This window comes from Ambystoma mexicanum, chromosome 3p (genome assembly GCF_040938575.1).
Source record: "Ambystoma mexicanum isolate Mex_15411 chromosome 3p, UKY_AmexF1_1, whole genome shotgun sequence".
NCBI classification, from domain to species: domain Eukaryota; kingdom Metazoa; phylum Chordata; class Amphibia; order Caudata; family Ambystomatidae; genus Ambystoma; species Ambystoma mexicanum.
The window spans coordinates 681,020,291-681,045,176 of NC_090925.1; the positions used below are offsets into that span (position 1 = coordinate 681,020,291).

Consider the following 24,886-nt stretch of genomic DNA (forward strand, 5'->3'; position numbering starts at 1 on the left):
CCTTCAAGGAAGGATGTGATCCAAGTGGTTGCCTTGTGAGAGAAGTGTGCAGCATTGAAGAGGTGAGATGTGAGAATGCTGTGGTGGACCAGGTCAAATGCTGCGGAGAGATCAATCAGAAGGAGGAGAGCAGGTTTGCCTGTGTTCATTATCTTGGTAATTTGATTCTTTAGATCTAGAAGGGCAGTTTCAGTCCTGTGGCCTTTGCGGAAACCTGATTGTCTTTTGCCTAGGATGGTGTTGGTTTCCAGGTAGTGGTGGATTTGGTTGTGTGCAGCTTTTTCTAGGATTTTGAGGAGGAAGGAGACGGTGGTGATGGGGCGATAGTTATTAGGGGAGGAAGGATCGAGAGAGGGTTTTTTCAGGAGCGGGCAAACCCAAGCTTCTTTTAGGCATTGTGGTACAGTTCCAGATGTGAATGAAGCATTGATGAAAGCCGTGATGATGGGGGTGAGGGGGTCTGAGCACTCTTTGATTAAGGATGGTGGGCAGATATCCCCTTTACAGGTGGAAGGTTTGATTTTTTTGAGGAGGTCCTTGACTTTCGTCTCTGAGACTTCTCTGAAAGCGAAAAGGGGTGTTTGGCTAGCAGGTGTTGAGAACTTTGCATTGGGAGACTATTTTGTTTTGGAGTGAGTTGACGTTATTCAGGAGGGCAGACTGAATGCCTGTGCACCCTGCTTCATCCTTGATGATTTTGTCTGGGCTGGAGGCAGGTGTGGTGAGTTCTTTGAATATGGAGAATATTTCTCTTGATTTGGAGCTGGCGTTAGTAATTCTCTGGTTATAGGATTCGGATTTAGCGTGGAATATGGCTTTTTTGTAGGTCAATGAGATCTGCTTGAAATCGTTAAGAGAATATTGGTTAGGCGCTGATTGCCATCTGGATAGAGCTTTGCGCTTCTTGGAGCGAAGGTCAGATAGTTCTTCAGTGAACCAAGAGTTGCAGTGCATTGATTTTTTCCCTTTTTTATCTTCTAGAGGGGCAATGAGTTTGATGGCTTGAGTGAGAGCACTGGAGTAGATGTTGGCGAGAGAGGTAGGGTCATGGGTAAATGGAGGCTTGAGTTCAGGGATATCGAGGAGAGGAATGAGGTTGGAAGCAGTGAGTTTTTTGGAGCTTCTTACTTTTGTGGGGGGGGGCATGACTTAAGGTTTTATGGGTGGGCGTGGTAGGAATGAAGAACTGAATGAGGCAATGGTCCGTCCATGCGAGGGCTGAGATGGAGGTGATTGCAGATGAGCAGTTGTGATCAGCTAACCAGTCAATGGATCTGCCTCTGTTATGAGTGGGTGCAGTAATTTTGTGGTCGAACTCCATGTGTGATAGTTCTTTGGCTAAATTTGCAGCTGCTTTGTCCTTCGGGTCAGATAAACCAAGGTTAGTATCCCCTAGAAGGATGCTTTTGGTGGTGCTTTTGAAGTTGTTGCCTATGTTTTGGAGGAGTTGCTTTTGATAGTCAGGGGGTGATTCTGGTGGTCTGTAGGTGATAAAGAAGTTTATGGTGCAGTTAGGGGAGAGGGCTAGTTTAGCAGTGAGGAGATCAGCGTTGTTGTCCCATTGTTGATTACACATTCTCATGGCGAGGGTGTCTTTAAAGATGAGGGTGACGCCGCCACCACCTTTAGAGTTCTTACGGTCCTGTCTGAGGATGGTATAGTTTTGTGGGAGGGCGAGGTGGATGGATGGACTGGAAGCTTCATGGAGCCAGGTTTCTGATATGGCAAGTAGGTCAAGATTGTGGGTGGTGATAAGGTCATTGATTTCGATGGCATGAGGATGGACAGAGCGCGCATTGATGAGTGCACATCTTAAATCTGGTAGTGGAGTGTGTGTGTTGGCGTTGGGGGTGCTGGAGGTGGAAGGTGCGTGTTTGAGTGTGGGAGGATGGGGCGTGATAGGTGCAGCGTGATGGGTGTTAGGGTAGTGAGCATGGTCAGAGAGGTGAGGCTGGGCGGCTGATGTATGGGTGCGAGAGCTGAGTCTGTTGTTCCTAAGGAGTGTGGAGAATGGAGTGCTGCGGGGAGCTAGGAGGAGTTTGGTGCGTGTTCTTAGTCTACAGCGTCTGAGGTGGAGTGGGTGATGTCCGATCGGATTGTTTCGGTGGTTTAGTGCGGATTGGAGTGCAGACGATGGTGTGGAGTGTATGAGGTCAGATGATGGAATAGGGCTTGGGTGAGCATGCTGGTCTGTGTGCGAAGGCGGCATGCTGCAGATGGCCAGAAGGAAGAGGGATATGATGAAGATGGAGGGTGAGGAAAGGAGGTGCGTAAGCGCTGTGGGGTGTGTGCCAAGGGGCTGCATTTGTAGACAACATATGTACAGGCAGGCAGGCACTAACACCGTTGATAGGGGCAGGCAGTAACACAATTGATCAGGGCCTCTAGGGTCATGCAGTAACAAATGATCAGGGCCGCTAGGGGCAGGCAGTTAACACAATTGATCAGGGCCGCTAGGGGCAGGCAGTTAACACAACTGATCCGGGCTGCTAGGGGCAGGCAGTTGACACAATTGATCAGGGCCGCTAGGGGCAGGCAGTTAACTCAATTGATCAGGGCCGCTAGGGGCAGGCAGTAACACAATTGAACAGGGCCGCTAGGGGCAGGAAGTAACACAATTGATCAGGGCCACTAGGGGCAGGCAGTGACACATCAGGGCCGCTAGGGGCAGGCAGTAACACAATTGATCAGCGCCGCTAGGGGCAGGCAGTAACACAATTGATCAGGGCCGCTAGGGGCAGGCAGTAAAACAATTGATCAGGGCCGCTAGGGGCAGGCAGTAAGACAATTGATCAGGGCCGCTAGGGGCAGGCAGTAACACATCAGGGCCAAATAGTCTGATTGTGGTTGACTGCATTAAGAATAGTTCCTAGTTACATTGAACAATATATAATGGGCAACGTAGAGCAAGATTGGGCAGCTTTAAGGAACATGCATGCATACATAGTCAATACACTGAATGATACTGGCAAATGATGTTATAGACATACACTTTAGTGAAGTGTGTGGATATCATAATATAGATGGATGGTTAGTTCAAGTAGTTATAGCAGGGCGGCGGATCCGCACTTGGGTCAATAATAGGCTAGTTCAAATTGTTGCAAGTCGGCAAAAACACATTAATAGACAGGAATAGGCTAGTTCAAATTGTTGCAAGTTGGCAAAATCACATTAATGGACGAGAAAAAAGCTAGGTACACGTTGACATACGGCAGCAAGGGCGCACATCAAAGGACGCAGGATTTCGAGGACATCGAGTCATGTGCAGAGTGCAAAGTCAGCTTGAGTATCGGCAGGAGAACGACTGGGACAGCTCATAAAAGCAAAACAGGAGTGTGTCATATAGTGGCCATGTGAACCATTATACGGGAGACAATGTGGGAGAATTCTGAAGTGTGGTCTCACCGCTGAGGACACGCAAGTATTGCTGGTAGGGTTACAGATTCGATAAATGTTTGTGTGATTACTGTGGCAGGTTTAGTGAAAAAGTAGTAAATTATCAGTGATCCTCGTGTGGACAGGATGACTAGACTGGCGTTCTTTTTTCTGATGGGAAAGTTTGTGGTTGTCGTTCTGCAGAGATGGACATCAAGTGGGTATGTGCACAGGCCCATGATCAGAAATTGTTGTATTGCCCCCTGATAAGGGGGTTAATTGAGGTAGTCGTGCTAGCAGAGCGCTAACAGTAACTAACAAGCCTTATGCTGGCCTTAGCTGTGGCTGGCTTCCGCCTGTCGGCGGATATTCCCAGATCTTATTCCCCACGTTGCCTAGCAACGGAGTGGAAGCCAAGCCTCATTCTGAGGCCGCATCGCACCAGACATTTTGAAAAATGGCAAGTCCGCGCCATGCACTGCAAAGTGGCTTTGGTTCTCAGACGATGTTGGATTTTTGCATTTAGCTGTAAATCAGAGCCCAGGCAGGGGCTGGATGGTTGGAATAGGGGTAAGCTCACCATCAGATACAGGGTGTGGATCGAGTCGACATTGAGTTGAGTGTAGCTGCAGGTCTCGGTCCGGGTGGCAGGGCAGGGCAGCTGGTGGAGGCTCCAGCCCACTCCACCTACAGAGGGGCATGAACTGGATATTGTGCAGGAGGTAACAGGCCTTATGCTGGCCTTAGCTGTTGCCAGCTTCCGCCTGCCGGCGGATATTCCCAGATCTTATTCCCCATGTTGCCTAGCAACGGAGTGAAAGCCAAGCCTGAGGCTGCATTGCGCCCGTCATTTTGAAAAAGGGCAAGTCGGCTGGATGCACTGCAAAGTGGCTTTGGTTCTCAGACAATGTCGGATTTTTGCATTTAGCTGTAAATCAGAGCCCAGGCAGGGGCTGGATGGTTGGCATAGGGCTATGATGACCATCAGATGCAGGGTGCAGATCGAGGTGAGTGTAGTTGCAGGTCTCGGTCCGGGTGGCAGGGCAGGGCAGCTGGTGGGGGCTCCAGCCCACTCCACCTACAGAGGGGCACAAACTGGATATTGTGCAGGAGCTAACAGGCCTTATGCTGGCCTTGGCAATAGGATAAGTCTTACAGTCCTATCCTGGATTAGTTGAGGGTGGTGAAGGGAGGAAAGAGGCAGATTGAGGAAGAGGCTCTTGCAGTAGTCCAGCCTAGAGAGGACCAGGGCTCTGGAGATGTTGAGCTTCTGGGGGAAATTGAGGAAAGGTAGAATGCCTCTTAGAAGGTGGAGCTGAAAGTTGGACTTCTTGGTGAGGTCCACAATGTGTGGAGAGAAGGAGAGAGGGGAGTCAAAGATAACCCTAAGGTTTTTAGCCTCGCAGGTGGCTGAGGGGAGGGGGGCCAAGGAGGGTGGCCAGAGAGTTATGGGGGGAACAAGTATCAGGCATCCCAATGAGAAGGATTGCTGCCTTACTGGCATTATGGCAGAGATCGTTGGAAGAACACCATTCCTGAATAGCAGTCAAACAGTCAGGTAGGAAAGAGGAAGGAGAGGAGAAAGAGGTTGGCAGCTTAAAGTAGAGCTGTGTGTTGTCTGCATAAAACTGGAAGTGAGGGGAGAAGGGGGGATAAGATGGGCCAAAGGGGCCAGAATGATATTCAAAAACCATGGCAATAGGATAGAGCCCTGAGGGACACCACAGGTAGAGTGAGGTGGAGGGGAGAAAAGGAGCAAATTGAACTTGGGAGGGTCTGTTTGAAAGGAAGGAGGTCAGCCACGCCAGTGCCCTGTGTGTGATGCAAGGTTATCATGGAGATGGTTTATGAGGATGGGGTGGTTTACTATGTCAAAGGCAGAAGAAAGATCAAGGAGAATCCAGACGTAGGGAGTGTTGCAGAGCAGGTATTCACGGGTGTTCAGGAGAGCAGTTTCTGTGCCCATGGATGCCATGAGAACAGACTGGTGGTTATGGAGGCAGCCAGCCATTTCAGTGTGGAGGGTCAGTTGGGGGATAAAAAATAACCAGCTTCTGATGAGTTTGCCCAAGAAAGGGATGATAGTAATAGGGCGGTAGTTAGCCAGGCAAGAGGGATCAGAAGATGGCTTTTTTAGGAGGGGGTGCACAAGCGAGTGCTTAAGAGGTTGAGAGAAGGAACCAGTCACACAGGAGTGGTTGCAGAGGTTAGCCAAGACTGAGGCGAGAGAGGCGATGTAGTCCCTGATGGTTCTGGAGGAGCAGGTGACACCTGTTTAAAGGAAACGTTCATAGAGCGGACAACTCTAGAGATCTCTTCAGGTGCAATAGATAGAAGGATGAGAGTATGGGGGAGGGATAGAGGGCACACAGGGGGCAGGAGAAGGGGTTGGGGTGGGAGCAGATGACAGAGAGGACAGGATGTTTAGTGTTTTTGAGGAGAAATGGGTGGCCAGTGCAGTGTAGAGGGCCTGGGAGGGAGGATGAGAGGATGAGACTGCAGTAGGATTGGCATGTTCCTTGTAGATTTTAAAGAGCTTGACCGTGTTGCTAGTGGCATCAGAGTTGCTGGTTTGGACATGAACCCTCTTCTTGGAAGAGATGATGAGGCGGTATTGCCTTTGGAATAGGCAGCAGGCTAGTTTATCACAGGATGAGCTAGATGCCTGCCACTTCCGCTCTGCAGCCTTGCACTTGCGTTTCAGGGCTGCCAAGTTGGAGTCATACCAAGCGTTGCATTTGGAGGCAGGCTTTATGCCGATCCTCATGACAGGGGCAAGGATGTCCATGGTGTTAGAGAAGGAGAAATTGAGGTTAGCAAGAACAGATTCAGAAGGAAATTCCAAGGAAGCGGGGAGGAGGAATGAAAGAAGAAGTAAATGCAGCCATGGACACTCGCTTCATCGGTAGAATGGCGGAGAAGGAGACTGATAGTGTGGACAGAAGCATCAGGTGACAAGGGAGGTCAAGGTGGGAAGAGAGGAGAGAGTGGTCAGACCAGGAGAGAGGGGTAGTAAGAGGGTTGGAAAGTGGGATTTCTGTTGAGATGATAGCATCCAACAGAGTGGGTTGGGCCAGAGGGAAAGATAGTGAGGGGAGAAGTCTCACATAGTTTGCAAAAGAGTATATAAGCAAAATCCAGAGCATCAAGATGGATGTTAAAATCTCCAAAGAGAATACGTTTGGGGGAGGAGGCAAAAAGAGACAAGGACAAGTCAGCCCATTCACAGAGAAAGAGGGAAGTTGGTATGGGGGCCTGTAAATGGTAGAGAGAGTGATAGAGACGGTAGGAGAGACAGAAAGCCTGCAGACTAGGCTTTCAAAGGATGAGTAGGTTTGTGTGGGGATGATGGAGGCAGGTACCCACTCAGGGAAGATCGGAGCCACTCCATCACTGGGAGGGCCTGGGTTTGGACAAGCTCTTGTAGCCCTCAGGGAGAAGAGTGTCAACAGCAGTGACAGATCTGGCCTTGAACCACGTCTCAGTGAGAGCAAGGACATCAATGTCAAGGTGTTCATGGAGGAGACAGATGTCAGAGGAGTGTTTGGCAGCGGGTAGCTAAGTGAAGCTGGTTGTCCCCTTTAAACCTTTTTCAAGGAGGGGCGCAGGGGTGGAGTGCAACCACTGGAGAGAGAGGGGAAAAGGGGGAAGGAGTGGTGGAGAGAAAGGGGGGAAGTTGAAGAGAGATGGCAGATGCCTGTCAAGAAGGAAGAGGTTGGGCTGAGAAACCTGGGTCATGATAGTGCCATTGTGATAGACATTAATGGTTCATTTGGAAGATGTGAAGTGAGCCAAACGCGCTTCTCATCTTGTGCCACCAGTAATGGGTGAAGAGGAGAAGGATGAGAGTACAGAGACCATATGGGGGGTCCATAGGTCAGAGGAAGGAACAGCAAAGAGAATGTCAGTGAATGTCTGGAGGAAGCATTGATGTAGGTATCTGCAATGGGCAGACCGGGGTTGGAGATCAGGAGTGTATTTTTGAATGTGTTCCTTCCAGAATTTGTGAGAGAGGGGGGATAGGAGATGGAGAAACAATTAGAGAAGATAGGGGCAGGGGATAGCAGGGTGGAGGGTTTGGAGCAATATGCGACAGTAGAATATCACAGACGGACACAAAAAGCAGAAAAAAATCCTTGCCCACACTAGAAGTGCACTAGATTAGAAGATCGAATAGCAGTAGGAAGCACAGTATAAAAAGGGGAGCCGTGCAGAAAAGTTGGAAAAAAACACACCCAGACTCGATTTTCAAATAGAATGCAGCAGAAACCGGAGGGTGTACAGTTGGGAAAAACACCTAGATTCGATTTTCAAAAAGAAACACTCAATGCAGCAGAAGGTGGAGGGTGTACAGTTGGGAAAATATACCTAGATTCAATTTTCAAACAGAAACACTTAATGCAGCAGAAAGTGGAGGAGGGAAGTTGGGAAAAACACACCTAGATTCGATTTTTAAACAGAAACACTTAATGCAGAAGAATGTGGAGGGTGTACAGTTGGGAAAACACAGCTAGATTCGATTTTCAAACAGAAACACTCAATTCAGCAGAAGGTGGAGGGTGTACAGTTGGGCAAATACACTTAGATTCGATTTTCAAACAGAAACACTTAATGAAGCAGAAAGTGGAGTGGGGGGAGTTGGGAAAAACACACCTAGATTCGATTTTCAACAGAAACACTTAATGCAGCAGAATGTGGAGGGTGTACAGTTGGGAAAACACACATAGATTCGATTTTCAAACAGAAACACTTAATGCAGCTGGAACTGGAGGGTCTACAGTTGGGAAAACACACATAGATTCGATTTTCAAACAGAAACACTTATATGCAGCAGGAACTTGAGGGTGCACAGTCTGGAAAAAACTTCTAGGGCCTCATTACGATTTTGGCGGCAGCCATGCTGCTATTGGCAGCATGGCTGCCGCCAAAATCAGGTCCGGGTCTGGGTTCCCAGAATGGGGAATTACCGGGCCATTCCAAGTTCGGAGGGCCCGTTGATTCCTCCCTCCAGGAACCCGGGCCTGGACCTTCCCAATTCCCATTTCAGCCCCCATAGGGCTGAATGGGAATGGGAGAGGGAGCTAACAACGGGCCGATTTCGAGTGGCCCATTGTTTGCTCCCTCCTCCCCTCGCGGGACTCGCTCTGCACGTCTGGTAAAACCAGAGGTGCAGAGCGGGTCCCGTGAGGGGACCTCGGAATGAGGCGGTACAGGGTTAACGGTGCCGGCACCTTTACCGGCGCCGTTAACCCCTTACCGCCTCACTTATAATGAGGCCCCTAGATTCGATTTTCCACCCAAAACACTTTATGCAGCCACAAGTGCAGGGTGTACAGTTGGGAAAAAACACACTTAGATTTGATTTTCAAACAGAAATACTTAACTGCATCAGGAAGTTGAGGGTGCACAGTTGGCGGAAAAAAACCCCTAGATTCGATTTTCAAACAGAAAAACTTAAATGCAGCAGGAAGTGGAGGGTGCATAGTTGGTGAATACACAAGAAATCGATTTAGAGACAGGCATATCACAAAGGAGCAGAGACAGTCGATGCATGGATTAAGGCACAGCAGGAGGAACATTTCAAGTGGTGCGGAGTTGTAGTAACAGGGGCTTAGGACGACTGATGCAGGCTGCCAGGCTACATGGCACAAAGGCAGAAATGGAGTCCATAAATGCAAAAGTACACGTTGCGCATGCTGTAGTATAGGTGGGTGTCCATAAGTAACGTCACCAGGAGATAAGATGCCAGCTAACCCATTAGAATTAGAGGGATGGTACTTAGAGGAACTTGGCTGGAAGTGGATGTTTGGAGTAGAGTCACAGAAAAGGTTGGGTCATAACTGAAGAGGGGGTGAGCCGGGAAACAGTGAAACTGAGGTTATGAAGAAACTGAGGTCAAGGGGACTTGGTATCAAGCATCTTTCTCTGTCTGTCTCTCTCTCTCAAGCTCCCTCCCCTCTCTCCCTTTGTCTCACTGTCTTTTTTCCCCTTGCTCACTCTCTCAAACTTTCCCCAGGCTTTCTGTGAAACCATTGTCCTTAGGGGGCAAACTACAGTCTGTTTTTATTGTTTCTTTGGTGTTTTCAAAGGGGGGCTCTCGACTGGATGTCAAGAGGTTAACATGTTCTGATTTCGGGAACCTGAGTAATGGCATACCACCTGTGCTTTTCATTGGACAACTTGCCTGGAGTGAGATAGCAGGCACTTCACCATTGGGGAAAGTGTGGTGTTCAGTGGATGTGTAACAGAGGAGGACCCATTGCAAAAAGACAGATGAATGACAGCTGAGGGGACCAATCATAGAACGACAGATTTGACAGTTGAGATCTGACCGTTGGTGTCAGTTGGTGTCAGTAGGTGACTGGAGATTTAAGTGAACACACTGGTTTTTGGTACAGGAACATATTAAATATGTTCCAGGACCAGCTCTCCCCCAATGTGGGGATTTTCGGGGACTCCCTCTTCCAGGTGATGTGAAGGTCTCAAAATACAATTGCAGGCCAGCTGAATTGCGTGGTTTTCAGCCTTCTTAATTAAGTCACCAAAGAGGGGGACTAGCTATGGATTTACCAATGTAGAGCCCCTGATGGGAGTTTGTTACCAGAGAGCTGTAGGTTTCGGCCCGACAGACTGACTGGTAGGATGACAGATGTACCACAGAATTAATGTATCTAAAACGATGAGAGTCCACATGCTTCAGTGTACCTAAGACTAAAACACATCTATTAAATGCCTTAAATGCATTCTCCACCTTACCAGCGATGGTGATGGGCTTACACCCACTTTTCTAAGGGGTTGTTCTGAGGGGATGTAAGGTATGGGGAAAAAAGATTGTCAGGAACCCCTGAAAAACTCAACTTCCCTTCTTTTGGGGCTGGATTAACTGCCCTGATAATCACCAACTTTTGCCTGGTTCAGTATTAATGCCACACCACTGATCATCCTAAAGATGGTCTCAAAAAATGTGTGCAGCATTTGGAATCAAGGGACCCCACTTGTGTGTTGCAGCTGAGATTAAGATGGCTCCTGAGTTGCTGCATAAAGGTATGCTCTTTTCCATGTGACGCAAGTGCCCCGCTAGCCTTAGTCAGGTATCGGACTGGGGCAAACAGATGTTTATTAGGTGTCCCCCTCTTGAATGCCAACATAGTGCTTAGAAGCACTGCATGTGAGTTGTGCACTTTTTCTGTTAAAGGTATTGTGGTTGTGCGTGTGCTGTGTCACCTATGCTATGCAGACAGGCGGTGAGGGCACAATGCAGTGTGGGTCCCTATTCCACGAGCTTTGAGATTATCAGCGCGCACTCGCCTCTGCCAGTTGGCCGAGCAGGAGGTTCCATATGCTCTTGAAGAACCTGAAAGGAATTGATGAGCCCATACGTCGATAGGCGTACTAAAAGTAGAACAATTAAAGCCTAAATGTTTGGGGTCGTTACACATCAAGTGTAGAATAAGCTGAGCTATGACACAAGGGATACCGGCGTGTCCGGCCAATGCTATCACTCTCAGGCTTCAGTGAAAAATGAAATTCACTTTATGCTAATATACCCAGCGTACTTGACCTTGAGAAAATTTCATTTGAGACCGAATTGTTTATTAGCCGGGGAATCAGCCACGGTAATGTGCATTAGAACTGATGATGAGTCAATGGTTTAGATTGTTGCTAAGTATCTGAAGAGAGCGTGGCTAAGGAGACAGTGGGCCTCATTACGGGTATGGAGGTAGCCATGCCGTTTTTAGCGGCATGGCTACCCCCATACCGGGTCCGGGTTCCTGGAATGAGGAATTACCGGGCCATTCTGACCTTGGAGGGCCCAGTAATTCCCTTTCCTGGAACCCGGACCCATAGGGCTCAATGGGAATGGGGAGGATGCTAACAACGGGCCCGTTAATGAGGCACCCGTTGTTAGTATCCTGGTTTCCTAGCAGGTCCCGCTAAGGAAGCCTGGTTTTACCAGACGTCCTTTGCGGGCACCGCGAGCAGACCTCGTAATGAGGCAGTAGAGGGTTAACAGCGCCGGCAGCTCTACTGGCGCTGTTAACCCTCTAGCACCTTCCTTGTAATGAGGCCCAGTATCTGCTTAGATTTGGTTTGCTGTGGTACTGCAACTATAATCTAACGCACTTAACCGATTTAAGAACTGTGGCTTCCGACCCATGAACTGTTATATCTTTTGTATGTGTATTACAGGGCCTGCAGTAGCAGCCCTATGGTTAAGTTGCCCAACCCGTAGGAAGAGCACTTTTTGGGAGGCTTATAACTTTGCCCCCTTCTCCCCTGGACGAGCCCTCATCAAACTTTGGAAAAAAATGTATATGGCCCCCTCAGATTTATTTTGCGAAGTTCAGTGAAGTTTTTTCCAGGAGGAGAAAAGTTATAGGGGGGTCCCAAAAATGGTTTTGCTCATGCTGGACAGATTTTCACCAAATGTGTGCCAGGAGCGGCAGATTGATCCTGAAAGCGTGCTTTTGTAAATTTTGGTGTAAATCCGCCCAGTCGTTTTTTAAAAAACGTCCAAAAAGTAGGCAAAAAGAAATGAGCGATATCTGGGTCAGGTCTGCAGACTCACTTTACTATTCAGTCCACGGACACCCTTCTGGACCAATAAGGGTCCGTCGTGATGTCCGCGGAATCAGACGCGCCTGCTGATCGGATGGTGAAAAATGTCAGCTGCATCAGATATTTTGAAATGGTCGCCATGTTGGATTCGCGGACAACCGCTGTTGTCCGCAGACATCGCGGTAAATACATATTAAAAAACTCAACATTGCACTCATCAAACTAATGAAACCATCTCTGGGGATGAGAGTGGTGATGAGGAAGGGATGGGATATGGCCATAATAAGCCAAAAAACAGGCAGCTTTTCTCCTATGAAGTCCACGAACAGTCCAGATGTTTCGGGACATCCATACATATTTCTGCATTACAGGGTTGGTGAAAAACAATTTTTGCATGGCTTATAACTTTGGCGTCACTCAATGAAACTATTTGAAATTTTGCAATTTCATATTGGACCTGACCCTGAATGTTTCTGCAAAGTCTGGTGTTGTTTCGTCAATAGGGAGCAAAAGAAGAGGAGGGTCTCAACATGTTTAGATGGCTTATAGCTTTGTTAACATTTCAGGAATGTGCACAAAAGATTTCAGAAAGATTATAGACACCACCTTGAATGTTTGTGCAAAGTCTGGATGGATTTTGTCAGGTGTAGGCTAAGTTATATGACTATTTTATGGACGTACATTTTGACGTTTGTTAAAAAATAAAGCATGGATGGATTTGCAGCAAACTTGTGCAGGGAGCATTGGCAAGAACCTGAAAGCATCATTGAAGCCCTAGGTTTGAATGGGAAAAAATATTCTGCATGGCGGCAACAGCCTGAAGTGCTGGACTGGATCACAACAAATCTGCACGACGAGCATCAGTAAGGACCTCAAAGCATGCTTTTTTAAATCTGTCTTGTGTTTTATCTTTCCAAAGTGTCCAAATGTAAGAACAAAACATAGTGATATAACTTTGGTGCATGGACAGTGGGCCTGGCCCTCGGCAAGGACAAATGCCTAATCTGATTTACTTATTGGGGCATGTGGCATGGCTGAAGCACTAGGTTTAAACAGGAAAAATAATTCTGCTTGTGGCTGCAGCCAGAAGTGCCAGACAGGATTGCAGCAAACCTGCGCGAGGAGCTTTAGCAAGGACCTGGAAGCATGCTTATCTGTCCTGTGTTTTACTTTTTTCAAAGTGTCAAAAAGTAAGTACAAAAAATTGTGATATAACTTTGCTGCTTGAGCAGTGGGACTGGCCCTTGGCAAGGACAAATGCATACTCTGATTTGCCTATTTGGGAATGTGGCATGGTTGAAACCCATGTCCCATGGATTGTGGAGAATAGCCATAGCTGCAAGCCATGAGCACTGGCCTTTGGTCACACTATGAGGGTATAGTGGACACTGAACTAGGATGCAGGGTAGGGGCAGTGGATAACGGGGGTGGTTTGGTGGGGCTGGGGTCATGGTCGAGCATCATGCCCTAAGCAATTCAACCATGACTTGCAGCCCCAGCATGCACTGCTGTTAGGGACACACATCAGTATGCATTGCAAAAAATATATTTGTTAAAGGAGGTTCAGAGTTGTAACATGTATGTTAAAAGAGGAATTATTAATAACTTCTATACAGTGATGTAACATCATGAAATATTTTCACTCATAAAAACGTATGAAATTCATAGAAAGAACTTTGTTAAAGAGACATTATGGTTAAGTTGCACTAATAAAAACCTATGAAATTCAGTGAGAAAACTTTGTTGAAGGGATGTTTTGGTTACAAGTAAAACCGAAAACGCCCAGAAATTCACCAGTTATGGTAAACTAAGAAACCATAACTCGCGCCATCACCATGTACTGCTAAGACTAACACCCACGACACTGATGACATCACATATGCAATTAATTTTTATGAAAAGCCCATACAAGGGGTTATGTTTATAATGTTGGTAACAAGATGTCAGGGGTGATCGGGAGACCTATTGTGAACAACTTAATGTATTAAAGTATGTACTCATCTAAACAAAACATTATATTGAGGTGTTGTTGTTAATACCGGAACCTAATCATACATACACATAGACAATTGCTGCAGCATGCACTATAGAACTACAATATTTTTAATCTGGTAATTTTGGATAGTAAAATAATGACTGCTACCTTATCAGAGTTTTCATTAATATTAAACATGGAATAAATAGCTAACAATTCAAGACTAACTACACACTTGTCTTAGTACAAATAACACATATGAAGACCCGCAATACATACAAATCAGAGGCACATACAGGGAAACTAAAGTAAGGAAGAAAGAAACAACATCACTAGAAAATGTCAATAACATTAAAGTTCATCTTCATGTATAAAAATGAATAGTGTGTTTGAGGCCTGTTTATTGCCCCATGTATGTATGTGCGCCATGAGCTAACACCAAACCCTAAGGAAAGTACTTTAAGAACATACGAGAAGGTATATAGGTCTAGATATATAGCATCTTTTGAGTTTCCATATTCTGATTGTCAGTGAACAAAAACACATGGCCTAGATATGTCAGTGAACAAAAACAAGTGGAGTGGATATGTGATGTCATCAGTGATGCCATGAATGACATGTGTGATGTCATGTCATGTTTGATGTCCTGGGTGTTAGTCTTAGCAGTGCACGTTGGTAGTGCGAGTTATGGTTGCTTAGCTTATATATCCCCTGCATCCCTCATCATAGATTATGCTGACACTCTAGCCCGCATCATCACAGCCATCGTAAATGCCTCCTTCGTTGAAAGCTCTGTTCCAGCCAGTCTCAAGGAAGCGTGGGTCCAACCCTCCTGAAAAAAACTTCCCTAGACCCAGCCATCCCCTTAAACTATAGGCTGATCACCACTGACCCCTTCTTCCTAAAAATCTTGGACCGAGCAGCCTACCTGCAAGTCCAGCACTTCCTTGAGTACAATCAAATCCTAGGAATGCGTCAATCTGGTTTCCGCCCAGGGCATGGTACTGAATCTGCCCTTCTCGACCTAAAAAAACAGCTAGATGAGATTAGGGGCTAAGGCAATGCTGGCCTGCTCCTCCTCCTAGACCTATATGCTAAAAGCAGCCGTTAAAATTGGAATCAGGCGTTAAGGATTAACAACGGCGTTAACCCTTAACGCCTGAGTTGTAATGAGGCCACTGCCTTCCAAATTGACAATTGTTCTATTCCTGTCTCAAACAATGTAGAACTCTAAGGGTCTACCTGGATGCCTCACTCACTATGACCAGACAAGTAAGCACAATTGCCTCCTCGGCAGCCTATGCCACTAAGGTCCTCAATGCAGCCAGACCCTTCCTCTCTAAGAACAATTGCCTAACCATTGCCCATGCAATCATTGGCTCCAAGATCGATTACTGCAATGTCCTCTTCACTGGCACCTCCTCCGGAAACATCCACAAAAGAGATCATATCTTGAAAGCTGGAAGAAATGTACATTGGCTCCCCATTCAGGAGCGTATTACCTTCAAAACCCTCTCTGTTGCTCCCCACATGCCTTTCCAACTCAGCACCCCCTACCTCTGCCATAGAATTACTAAAGCCCACTCATCTAGACCCACTAGAACCCCCTACACTGATTGACTAATTGTTCCTAAAGTAAAGGGATGCAAAGCTGGGGTCTCCAGCTTCCCATACCTTGCTGCTAAACTATGGAACGACCTCCCACCTTCTTTGAGGGCAGAGAAATCCTACTGGAACTTCTGCAAGGCACTAAAAACTCATCTTTTCTCCTAATCCTGAACTCCCCCTCCCCCTTTACTTGCCAGTAGACACTGCCTCCCGACTGCTTGCTATTTTGTATGAGAACTGCCACCTGGCTAATGTACCTGTGTTACCTTTGATAGGTTATGTCGAAACTATGTCTGTATGACCCTAGCTTGACTAGTAGTCTTGTACCTGGAACAGCGCCTCAATGTCTGCGCGCGCTATACAAATGAAATAAATAAACAAATAACTGGCGAATTTCTGGGGGTTTTTCATTTTTACTTGTAACCATAGCGTCCCTTTAACAACGTTTTTTTACTGAATTTCGTAGGTTTTCATTAGTGAAGCTTAGCCATAATGTCCCTTTAACACAGAATTTTCAATGATTATCTATATCTTTACAAAGGTTGAGTCAGACCATTTTCATATAAAGTTTTGCCATAACTGCGGAAGCACAAGCACTTTACTATTGTCTGATTTTTATGTATTTTAACTAATTTTATATTTTGGATTGTAAGTATGTATATTTGTGATTTATGAATTTATTGTATGAGTCGGGCTATGGTGCGTTTATCTATGACGGTATGTCGAAATAGTAATAAACTGAACTGAACAATCATTTTATACCTTAAAACCCCCTTAAATAGGTGCGGGCACATTAAAGGACGGTTCTGGAGATGTTTCAAGGGTGCCAGGGGACAGCTGTGTCCTTCTCCACCGTATCAATAGGTGGCGCTGCAGTCCCTCACTCCTGTGAGAGCTTTACATGGAGGGGATTACAGATGGTGCACGTGTGTATTTTAGACTGATTCCAACAGTGTCCAACTTCATTTAATTTAAGCCGCGTGGGCTTCCCATAACATGCACTTTGGTAGCCATGAACATCACTACCACAGGAAACACACCCATTCTTTCCTTTGGTTCAGAAAGAAAGATGAATTCAGTTGGAAAAATAGCTCGACCTCTTTCATAAGTCAGGCGCGGACGACGTATGCATACTCAGACATGTCCCTGATTACAGCATGAAGTGTGATATGCTCAGCAAATCAATGAACTTGGATGTTTGGTCTTCCTTGGTCAATTGTGGCCTGTTGTATGTATGATGGACGAGAACCTGAACTCAAAATAGAAACAATGGAGTCCTGATGTTCCATGGCTGAGCTACAGGGTCTTGCACCAAGCAACCAAGAGAGTGCCATTCCTTGCTGTGCATCACCACCTCTGCCACCTCAACCCATTATCCTTACACACAGACTATTTGGTCCCTCATCTATCCACAGACGTATGCTGCGTCTGCCTCATCCCAACCGTTTCATATCCTTCCACGTATCACAGTCTCCACATCTCTAACTTAACTACATCTTTCCTGCAGTTTTCCGGTGTAATCTGCCTGCCCCAAAGCACTTGCCACTCTGTTATCTTGGTTGCCTATATAGCGCGTACACTGCGGTCGTATGGCCTCAGGGCCCTGAGGGTGAAGAGGAGAAAGGGATGGGAATTGCTGTGAAAGATATTCCTGATCAGAGTATATGTCCCTTTTCAGTGTGCTTTCCTGCTTTGTATTACATGTCTCTGCTCACTGTATGTGTCCCTCCCTAGTGTATATGCACCTCCTCTGGGAATTTGTCCCCCACTAGGTGTGGTCACCCTGCTATTAAAGCAAATCATCTTCGTTGTCAGTGAAGCAATAGCTTGCTGCCGCTCTTAAGCATAGAAGAGGCCAGTGCTTTAAGTGGGCCGGGCCGGTAGGTCTCCTAAAAGTGGGGTTGAGCCGGGGCCCTGCCAGGCCCCCGCCCCAACCTCCACATTGGCGGGATGCATTATCTCGTCACGGCCGCAGCCACTATGGGAGATGCGCCCGCCATTAGGTCAGGCAAGCTGACAGAAGTGTCAGCCAGCCACAGGGTCGCTGTAGCGTCCTGGCACTTCTGCTAGTCGCTGTAACTTCCTCGGGTGACCCCTCGCACGAGAGGTCACCAGAGGAAGTTACTGTGCCTTTGTTTCCCCATGTCGCCGAGGCATATTTAACCCTCAGCGAACCTGGGGACACCTCGACATATTTCGAGGTTTATAAAAGATGGCTTGAAAACTGCACAATTCAAGCCATCTTTTATAAAGCTTTGCCAACGGACAAAGATGCCTCAGGCTTTGTCCGTTGGGAAAGCTTTATAAAAGATGGATTGAATTGTGCACTTTTCAAGACATCTTTTATAAACATAGAAATGTTTAACAAAGATGGCTTGGAAAATACACAACCCATAAGGTACGCACACAAATATATAAATGGTATATATTTGTGTGCGTACCTTATGGTTTATGTACTTTTCAAGCCCTCTTGAAGTACACAAACCATAGTAAGACCCGCAAACAAATATATAAATGCAAGCATTTATATATTTGTGTGCGTAGATTACTATGGTTTATGTAGTATGCAAGCCATCTTTTATAAACATAAAAATATGTTACATATTTCTATGTTTATAAAAGATGGCTTGCATACTACACAAACCATAGTAAGGTACGCATACAAATATATAAAATGTTTGGGTACCTTACTATGGTTTGTTTATGTTTTTAAGGCCACGCCCATCCCACAAGCCACGCCCCCAAACGAGCCCCACCCTCGATGTCTTACGCCACTTAAAGCCCTGGAAGAGGCACTTGTGTTAACTGATTGCCACATTGCCACACTATTGGAGTTAACCTTGGTGGCTATCAGCATTGGTGCTGGTCACGCCGCCCACGATCATATCTCCGGCTCCCTGCAAAACAAGTATCAATTTGATGGAACCCCTATCATCGCCACATTGTTCCTGACATGGCTATATTTGGAGAAATCAAGTTTCACTTTCCCTTCTCTTCTGTCACAAACTCTTCATTTCTGCTAAAACATGATGCATCTAAATTATTGAATGCATGTGTTGTCCCCTCTGATGTCATTTATTCTGCTTCCACTACCAATTCTGAAGGCACAGGTTCTTCTGCAAGCATGCTATCGTTACATAATTCTGCTTTCCCTGTGGCTCTTCTACATCACTCATATTGCGTGATTTCATATTTCTGAGGCTTCCAGCTTCCTATACAATTCCCCACCACCTCACAGCCACTCGTACAATCTCAAAGTCTAGTTTCTTTTCAGATTTACTTTTTGCTGGTATGATTACTGAAATGTTTTTATGGGATGTCTAAGGCCATCCACCACCTTCTGAACAGGAAAAGAGGGAGAAACCTTTAAATATGTCACTTATTATGCATCCGCAACTTTCAAGTTGCCATTGAAAAATGAAAGTATTTACCCTTTTTTTGTTTACCCTTTTTTTGTTTTTGAAATATATCTTGAATAGTGTGAAAGCTTGTGTACGCATGCCACTGTGTGTGAGGAGCGGCAAACGTACAGCTGACCTAATAGATTGTGTAAGGCAACAGCTTATCTTCTAAGGCAACAGCTCATTCAGCGGTGACAACAGGGGAAGCGGGCAGTCTCTACTGCGCATGACTGTATCGGACAAAGATACATCTGGCTTTTTATTATATTGTATGATGCTAATTTTCTTTTTCAACACCAAATGCACATTTGGCTTCAGCTAACCTTATTATATACTCTAACTACAAAAGTACCTTAACCATATATGTTATTGTGATTTATACCGTGCACCATATATCAATCTACTCTTCTCATCAGACACCTCGCTTTTCCTCTGCTTAGCAAAACAGAAAAGAACTGAGCGCAAAAACAACAGTGCAACCATATTTACCGTTTTAGTGATGCAAAATTTCTCAATCATTCAGAAAATCATGATCACTAATTGTTGAGGTGGTACATCCAGGAGCTATGTAATACATTTTTTTTTAAAGGGGTTTTCACACAATGACAGCGCTACAGCTTGTGAATTGTTGTAGTTTTGGAAAAAGAAGAAAAACACAACTTGAATGAAAGTTCAAATTATAAATCTCCTGTGGGAGAGCCCTTTAAATGACACGTGTTTCGGCTCACACAGAACCTTCCTCAAAACAGGGAATAACCAAAATGACATCCATTTTAATAGTCCAAATGTGGAGGTAAATGATGGTAATTACTTTTCTGTATTACTGGGTTTCAATCACTCGCGTCGGCTTGAAAGTAAGTACTTTCAAGCCGATGCAAGTGACTGAGGCGCTGCACTTTTTAGGTGGGATTGAAACCCAGTAATTCAGGAAAGTGATTAAAAATTCCATTAAAACCTCGGAGGTGGAGTAATGGTGCCTGCGTTTTTGCTTTCACACCGACGCAACACCTGCAATTTCGCATATCTGAAAAGGGCGCAAGGCCTAAGAATTTGACCCTCAAAAACTACCCCACTCTCGATTGCATAACAAATGATTTTAGGGACAGTCTGAGATCCTTGCTGTTGGTGATTGTTAGGGATGCAGGATTTAGTAAAGGGACCTGCAGGCTTTCCTTTTCACTGGATGGTGCCCTTTAAACACCAAACTGGATGGGATAGGGGAAGCTGTGTGGAGTACATTTAATTTGATCATTGCTCTTACTCTGCCTTTTTGTCCAACACCTGACATGTTCTCCCTTTGTTGCAGGTCTACTGCCAAGGCAAGATGAGGACCTTTCAGTTTGCCGTGTTTCCTTTCTTCATCATGTTAGGTAAGGATAGCGTATGGGTTGCAGGGTGTGAGAAAAGTCTGGGCACCCTCTGCCACATGTCAATGAGTGAGTGGATCCATCAGCCTGTGGAAGTACCATTCAGTTACTGGGTTTCCATCAGTCTGTGCTGAAAGTCAAAGGGAGTGGCTTGCACAGAATCTGCTGTTGAGAGAGAGGGCGAGTGAGAGAGAGATACACAGAGAGAGACAGCATGTACAGGCTGTGAAATACTGCACCTCAAACACACCCCTACGGCTAACAGTAGTTTAAACTTGATTGTCCTATACAGGCCCCCAACGTCCACCCCAGAATTCAACGACGAAATAACGCATCAACTCAATATGCTTAAAGGACCCAACACAGCCACACTAGTCATGGGCGACTTTAACCGCTGGTTTGGCGAAACAAAAGACAAAGAAGCTAGTAAACTTCAAAGATCCCTAAACAACATTGACTTTGAGATCAACAACCAAGAGCCCACAATAGACAACGGCCATCTTCTTGACTGGGTCGTCTCTAACAATCTCGAAACCCGAGAGTTTAAGACTGAACCCTGCATTTGGTCAGACCATCATAGCATATCCTTCCACATCACCCTGCCTCTTCCCAAACCCAAAACCCCTAACTGCCCGACCCTCTCGACACACCGTAACTACAAAAACATTGATAGGAACCACCTCATACAATGCCTAGCTGAGGTGGATAAAAACCAAACCGAGAATGACTCCTGCGAAACAACGTTAGCAAATCTACTTAGTCACCTCGAGAAACTCACGGACCAAATTGCCCCCCTTCAAACTAAATCAACTAGACCCACCCAAATAAAACCACAATGGTTCTCCAAAGAACTTGCAGAACAAAAAAAGGACAAACGAAACAGAGAAAATGCATGGCTAAAAAATCCTTCATCAGCCAATAAAGCCCGCTGGAAGGAAAGCGAAATAATATATAAACATATGATAACCGAGGCCAAAAAAAACTTCTATAACGAACAGATTTCTACAGCCACCAATTCCACCAGCAAACTATTCAATATCCTTAAATCCATAGAAAAACCCAAAGCCATTACCCCTCCTTTCCTACCCTCTCAAGAAGAATACAATGCCACCCAGATCGCCATCTTCAACAAAATTTCAAAAGCCAGGGACGCCATCATAAATTCCCTGACCAACAAAAAAACGACAGTTACTCTGCCAGCTGAGACTGCAGCAGCAGGTATTGGAACTTTCAAGTTCACAGAGATCAACAACAGCGAAATGATCAAAGTACTGGCGACCATGAAACCCACGACCTGTGCAGAGAATATCATTCCACCTAAGATAATATTGGACAACATAGACATTTTCGCCCCCATCCTGACAAAGATCATTAATGCCTCTTTTGGAGACCAGGAAGTCCCTAATGCCATAAAAAAAGTCACAGTAACCCCTCTGGTAAAAAAAACCAATCTCGACCAACGCGATCCGAATAATCTCAGACCCATAACAAACTGCAACTTCATCCTCAAAATCATGGATAAGATCGCCACCATGCAGCTCCAGGCACACGTAGAGGAATCTAATTCCCTCCACCCACAGCAGTCTGGTTTTCGCCCCGCACACAGTACCGAGACAGCCATGTTAGATCTGCAGACCAAAATGCTCGGTATTATTGACAAGGGTAAGACAGGGCTCCTCGTTCTACTCGACCTCAGCGCCGCATTTGATCTCCTCGACCATAACCTACTCCAGAATGCGCTAAAAAAGACCACCAACTGCTCTGATGAAGCCGTCAGATGGATAATGTCCTTTCTAAAAGAGTGCACTGGGAGGACAAGTTCTCCCTCGAAAAAGAAATCCTCTGTGGAGTTCCCCAAGGGGCCAGTATGTCACCCCTACTGTTCAATCTTTACTTAAAATACCTATGCCTTGTTCTAGACCACATAAACACCTATTTCACTAACTTTGCTGACGACACACAGCTTGTATTCAAACTAAGTGGCAATTATCAGAAAGATAGCGAGCAACTTACCACGATATACAACCACGTGGAGCAATGGATGGACTCCAATTGGATGTGCCTAAACGGAAAAAAAACGGAACTCATGATTTTCGGCTCATCCTCTGCTCGTGCTAAGCTACCCTCATCCTACACATCCTTCCACATTAAAGATACCCCCATTCCGGTCCTAAGCAAGGTTAAAACCCTAGGTATGCTGCTAGAAGCATTGTTGGGTGCGGACTCCCAAGTACAGTTCATAAAAAAAACTGTGCCTACCACCTCCGTCTAATAAAAGCCATCAGACCTTTCATATCCGAGGAAAATTGTGCGACCATAGCAAGAGCCACCATTTTATCGCGCCTTGACTATGGCAACGCTCTAGTCCTGGGTGCCTCCAAGCAATGCCTACAAAGCTACCAAATTGTACAGAACAACGCGGTAAGAATTGTCAAGCTCAAAACTAAAAAAGAACATATCAGCAACTCCAGAAGGGAGCTTCATTGGCTGAGAATCGAAGATAGGGTGCATTTCAAAACCTTAACCATCATTCACAGATGCATCTACGGAAAGGCACCAACCTACTTAAAAACTAGGATCAAACCATACGTTCCTAATAGATCACTGAGATCATCCCAACTTGTTAAAATTGCTACGTCACCTCACAAACTCAAAAGTGGCTTAGGTAGAGCCTTTCCAACCCTTGCAGCCAACCTTTGGAACAACCTACCAGACCACCTTAGACTGGAAACCAACTACTCGCGTTTTCGCAAACAGGTAAAAACCCATATCTTCAAATAAACGGCCATCACGGCATATACCTCAGTTAGCTTAATTCTAGGTGACTGTCCCGTCTGCTCTGTCTAATCACTATCTGTTCCGTCCGTTCTCGTGTCCTTGTTTCTGCGCCCCGAGGCTCGCGAGCTACCGGCGCAATATAAATATTAAATAAATAAATAAAATAAAGAGAGAGAGAGAGGTTTCAGTCCGTTCTGTTGCCAGACAGAGAGAGTGGCTCACACATCTATTGTCTTAGAGGGAGAGAGAGAGGCTGAATGGGACATTGAAAGGATATTATTTCGTCTGTGCTACTGTCAGGTGCTCCCTCTGTGGAAGTGTCATTGTTGAAGAAACATTTTCCTTCTCGAGCTCTCCGCTCATCCACCTCCAACTCTCTTACGGTCAAGACACTTCTCCAAGCAGAGATTTTGGCGCAGATCTATCTTCTCGGCTGGGACCTCACTCTGGAACAGCCTCCCTGTCTCTCTCACACTTGAGCAGAACCACCTCCAGTTCCGGAAGCAACTCAAGACCTTCCTTTTTGCTTCCGCGTTCTCTCTTCCTCGCCCCTGCTATTGCAGCTGACTGCTCCACGCAATGGTCACCCTCTGAACTCAGGCTCGGACTCCTGCATGTCCAGTTGCCCTCGCACTGCCTCTGGGCTTCCCAGCACTAAAGGGTCTATATCTGCAACCAAACAGTCCCTTCTCTCTGCACATATTAGCCACCCTCCAACAGCACTTGTGAGTTAACTGCACTTCCCCCTTCACCTCCCCCCTGGCACTTCTCCCGCTCCCTCTTCCCCGCACTTGCGCGATCTGAATAACACAAGGCCTAGTAAGATTGTTATTTTGTCCTTCCTTTGTTTACCCTTCCTTGTCTTGACACGCCTAGAAACACTTGTGTACAAACACGTTATAAATGCCACATCATATCATAAAATTGTGTCATTAGAGCGCTTACCTCAGTCAGAACTAATGTCAGAAGAAGCCGTGCCCACCAGACAGCGATACACTGTCTGGAGTTCTCTCCACCCCCGCATGTGCCAGCATCAAAGAGAAACAATCTCCCAGTTTGGGATAGTGTCAGTAGAGGAGTGGCCCTCAATGTGTTGGGCGGAAGGCTATGTCAGTCTATTCTAGTATTAGCTTTCCTGTCACAAGACTAGTGTCATGTGTGACACTTTGTGTTGGCCCTGTCTTTTCACTTTCCCTTTCTATACCTTGAGTTGTGTCCCCATTTCCAATCAACAAGTGCCAGCATGCAAAGTGGAAAGCCATGACAGATTCAAGGTGTCAGCCATTACTTGGGGACCACATGACAGCAACTGTGCTTTGGCGAGGGTCTCGTTCAGTCTCAGCAAGTGTCAGTAGAAGGTAACGATCGTCCTGTGCTATTGTCTTCGAAAAGGGATCACTTAGTATGTAGTGGTGACAAGAAGAGTGCGTCTGTGCAGACTGGGTTCAGGGGCTCTCTCAGTCTGTGTTGGTGTCAGGAGCGCCCCCTCCAGTCTGCGCTTATGATCGCTGCCCAATGCTTGCTCTGTGAGCATATAACGCTTTTTTGTGACACGTTTCTTTATCCTCTGGTGACACGGGCAAAGTTTTCTGTGTAATAGGCAACAGATTTTCCAAACAAATTCTAATCTGTATATGCGAACTCTGAAGACCTACTGGTGACCCTGAGTGTACAACGTTTATATATCTTTAGTTCATGTTAATAAACGCTATTGCGTCTGCACAGAAGGCAATGAAAAATGTTGCCCTACCAATACTTAAAAAAACAAAACATGTCATAAAATGATTACATTTAATAATATGCAACAATCCCTTTAAATTTCA

General features: G+C 45.9%; 1 protein-coding gene across 1 annotated transcript in view; it reads left to right on the forward strand.

Annotated features, from left to right (window-relative positions):
* Positions 1 to 24,886, forward strand: part of CDHR2 (cadherin related family member 2) — a 552,802-nt gene that overhangs the window by 66,582 nt on the left and 461,334 nt on the right. Inside the window, exon 2 of the mRNA XM_069651470.1 lies at positions 20,225 to 20,288. Within this exon, the coding sequence (XP_069507571.1) occupies positions 20,243 to 20,288 (46 nt within the window). The 5' untranslated portion in view covers positions 20,225 to 20,242. The remainder of the gene's footprint in view (positions 1 to 20,224; positions 20,289 to 24,886) is intronic.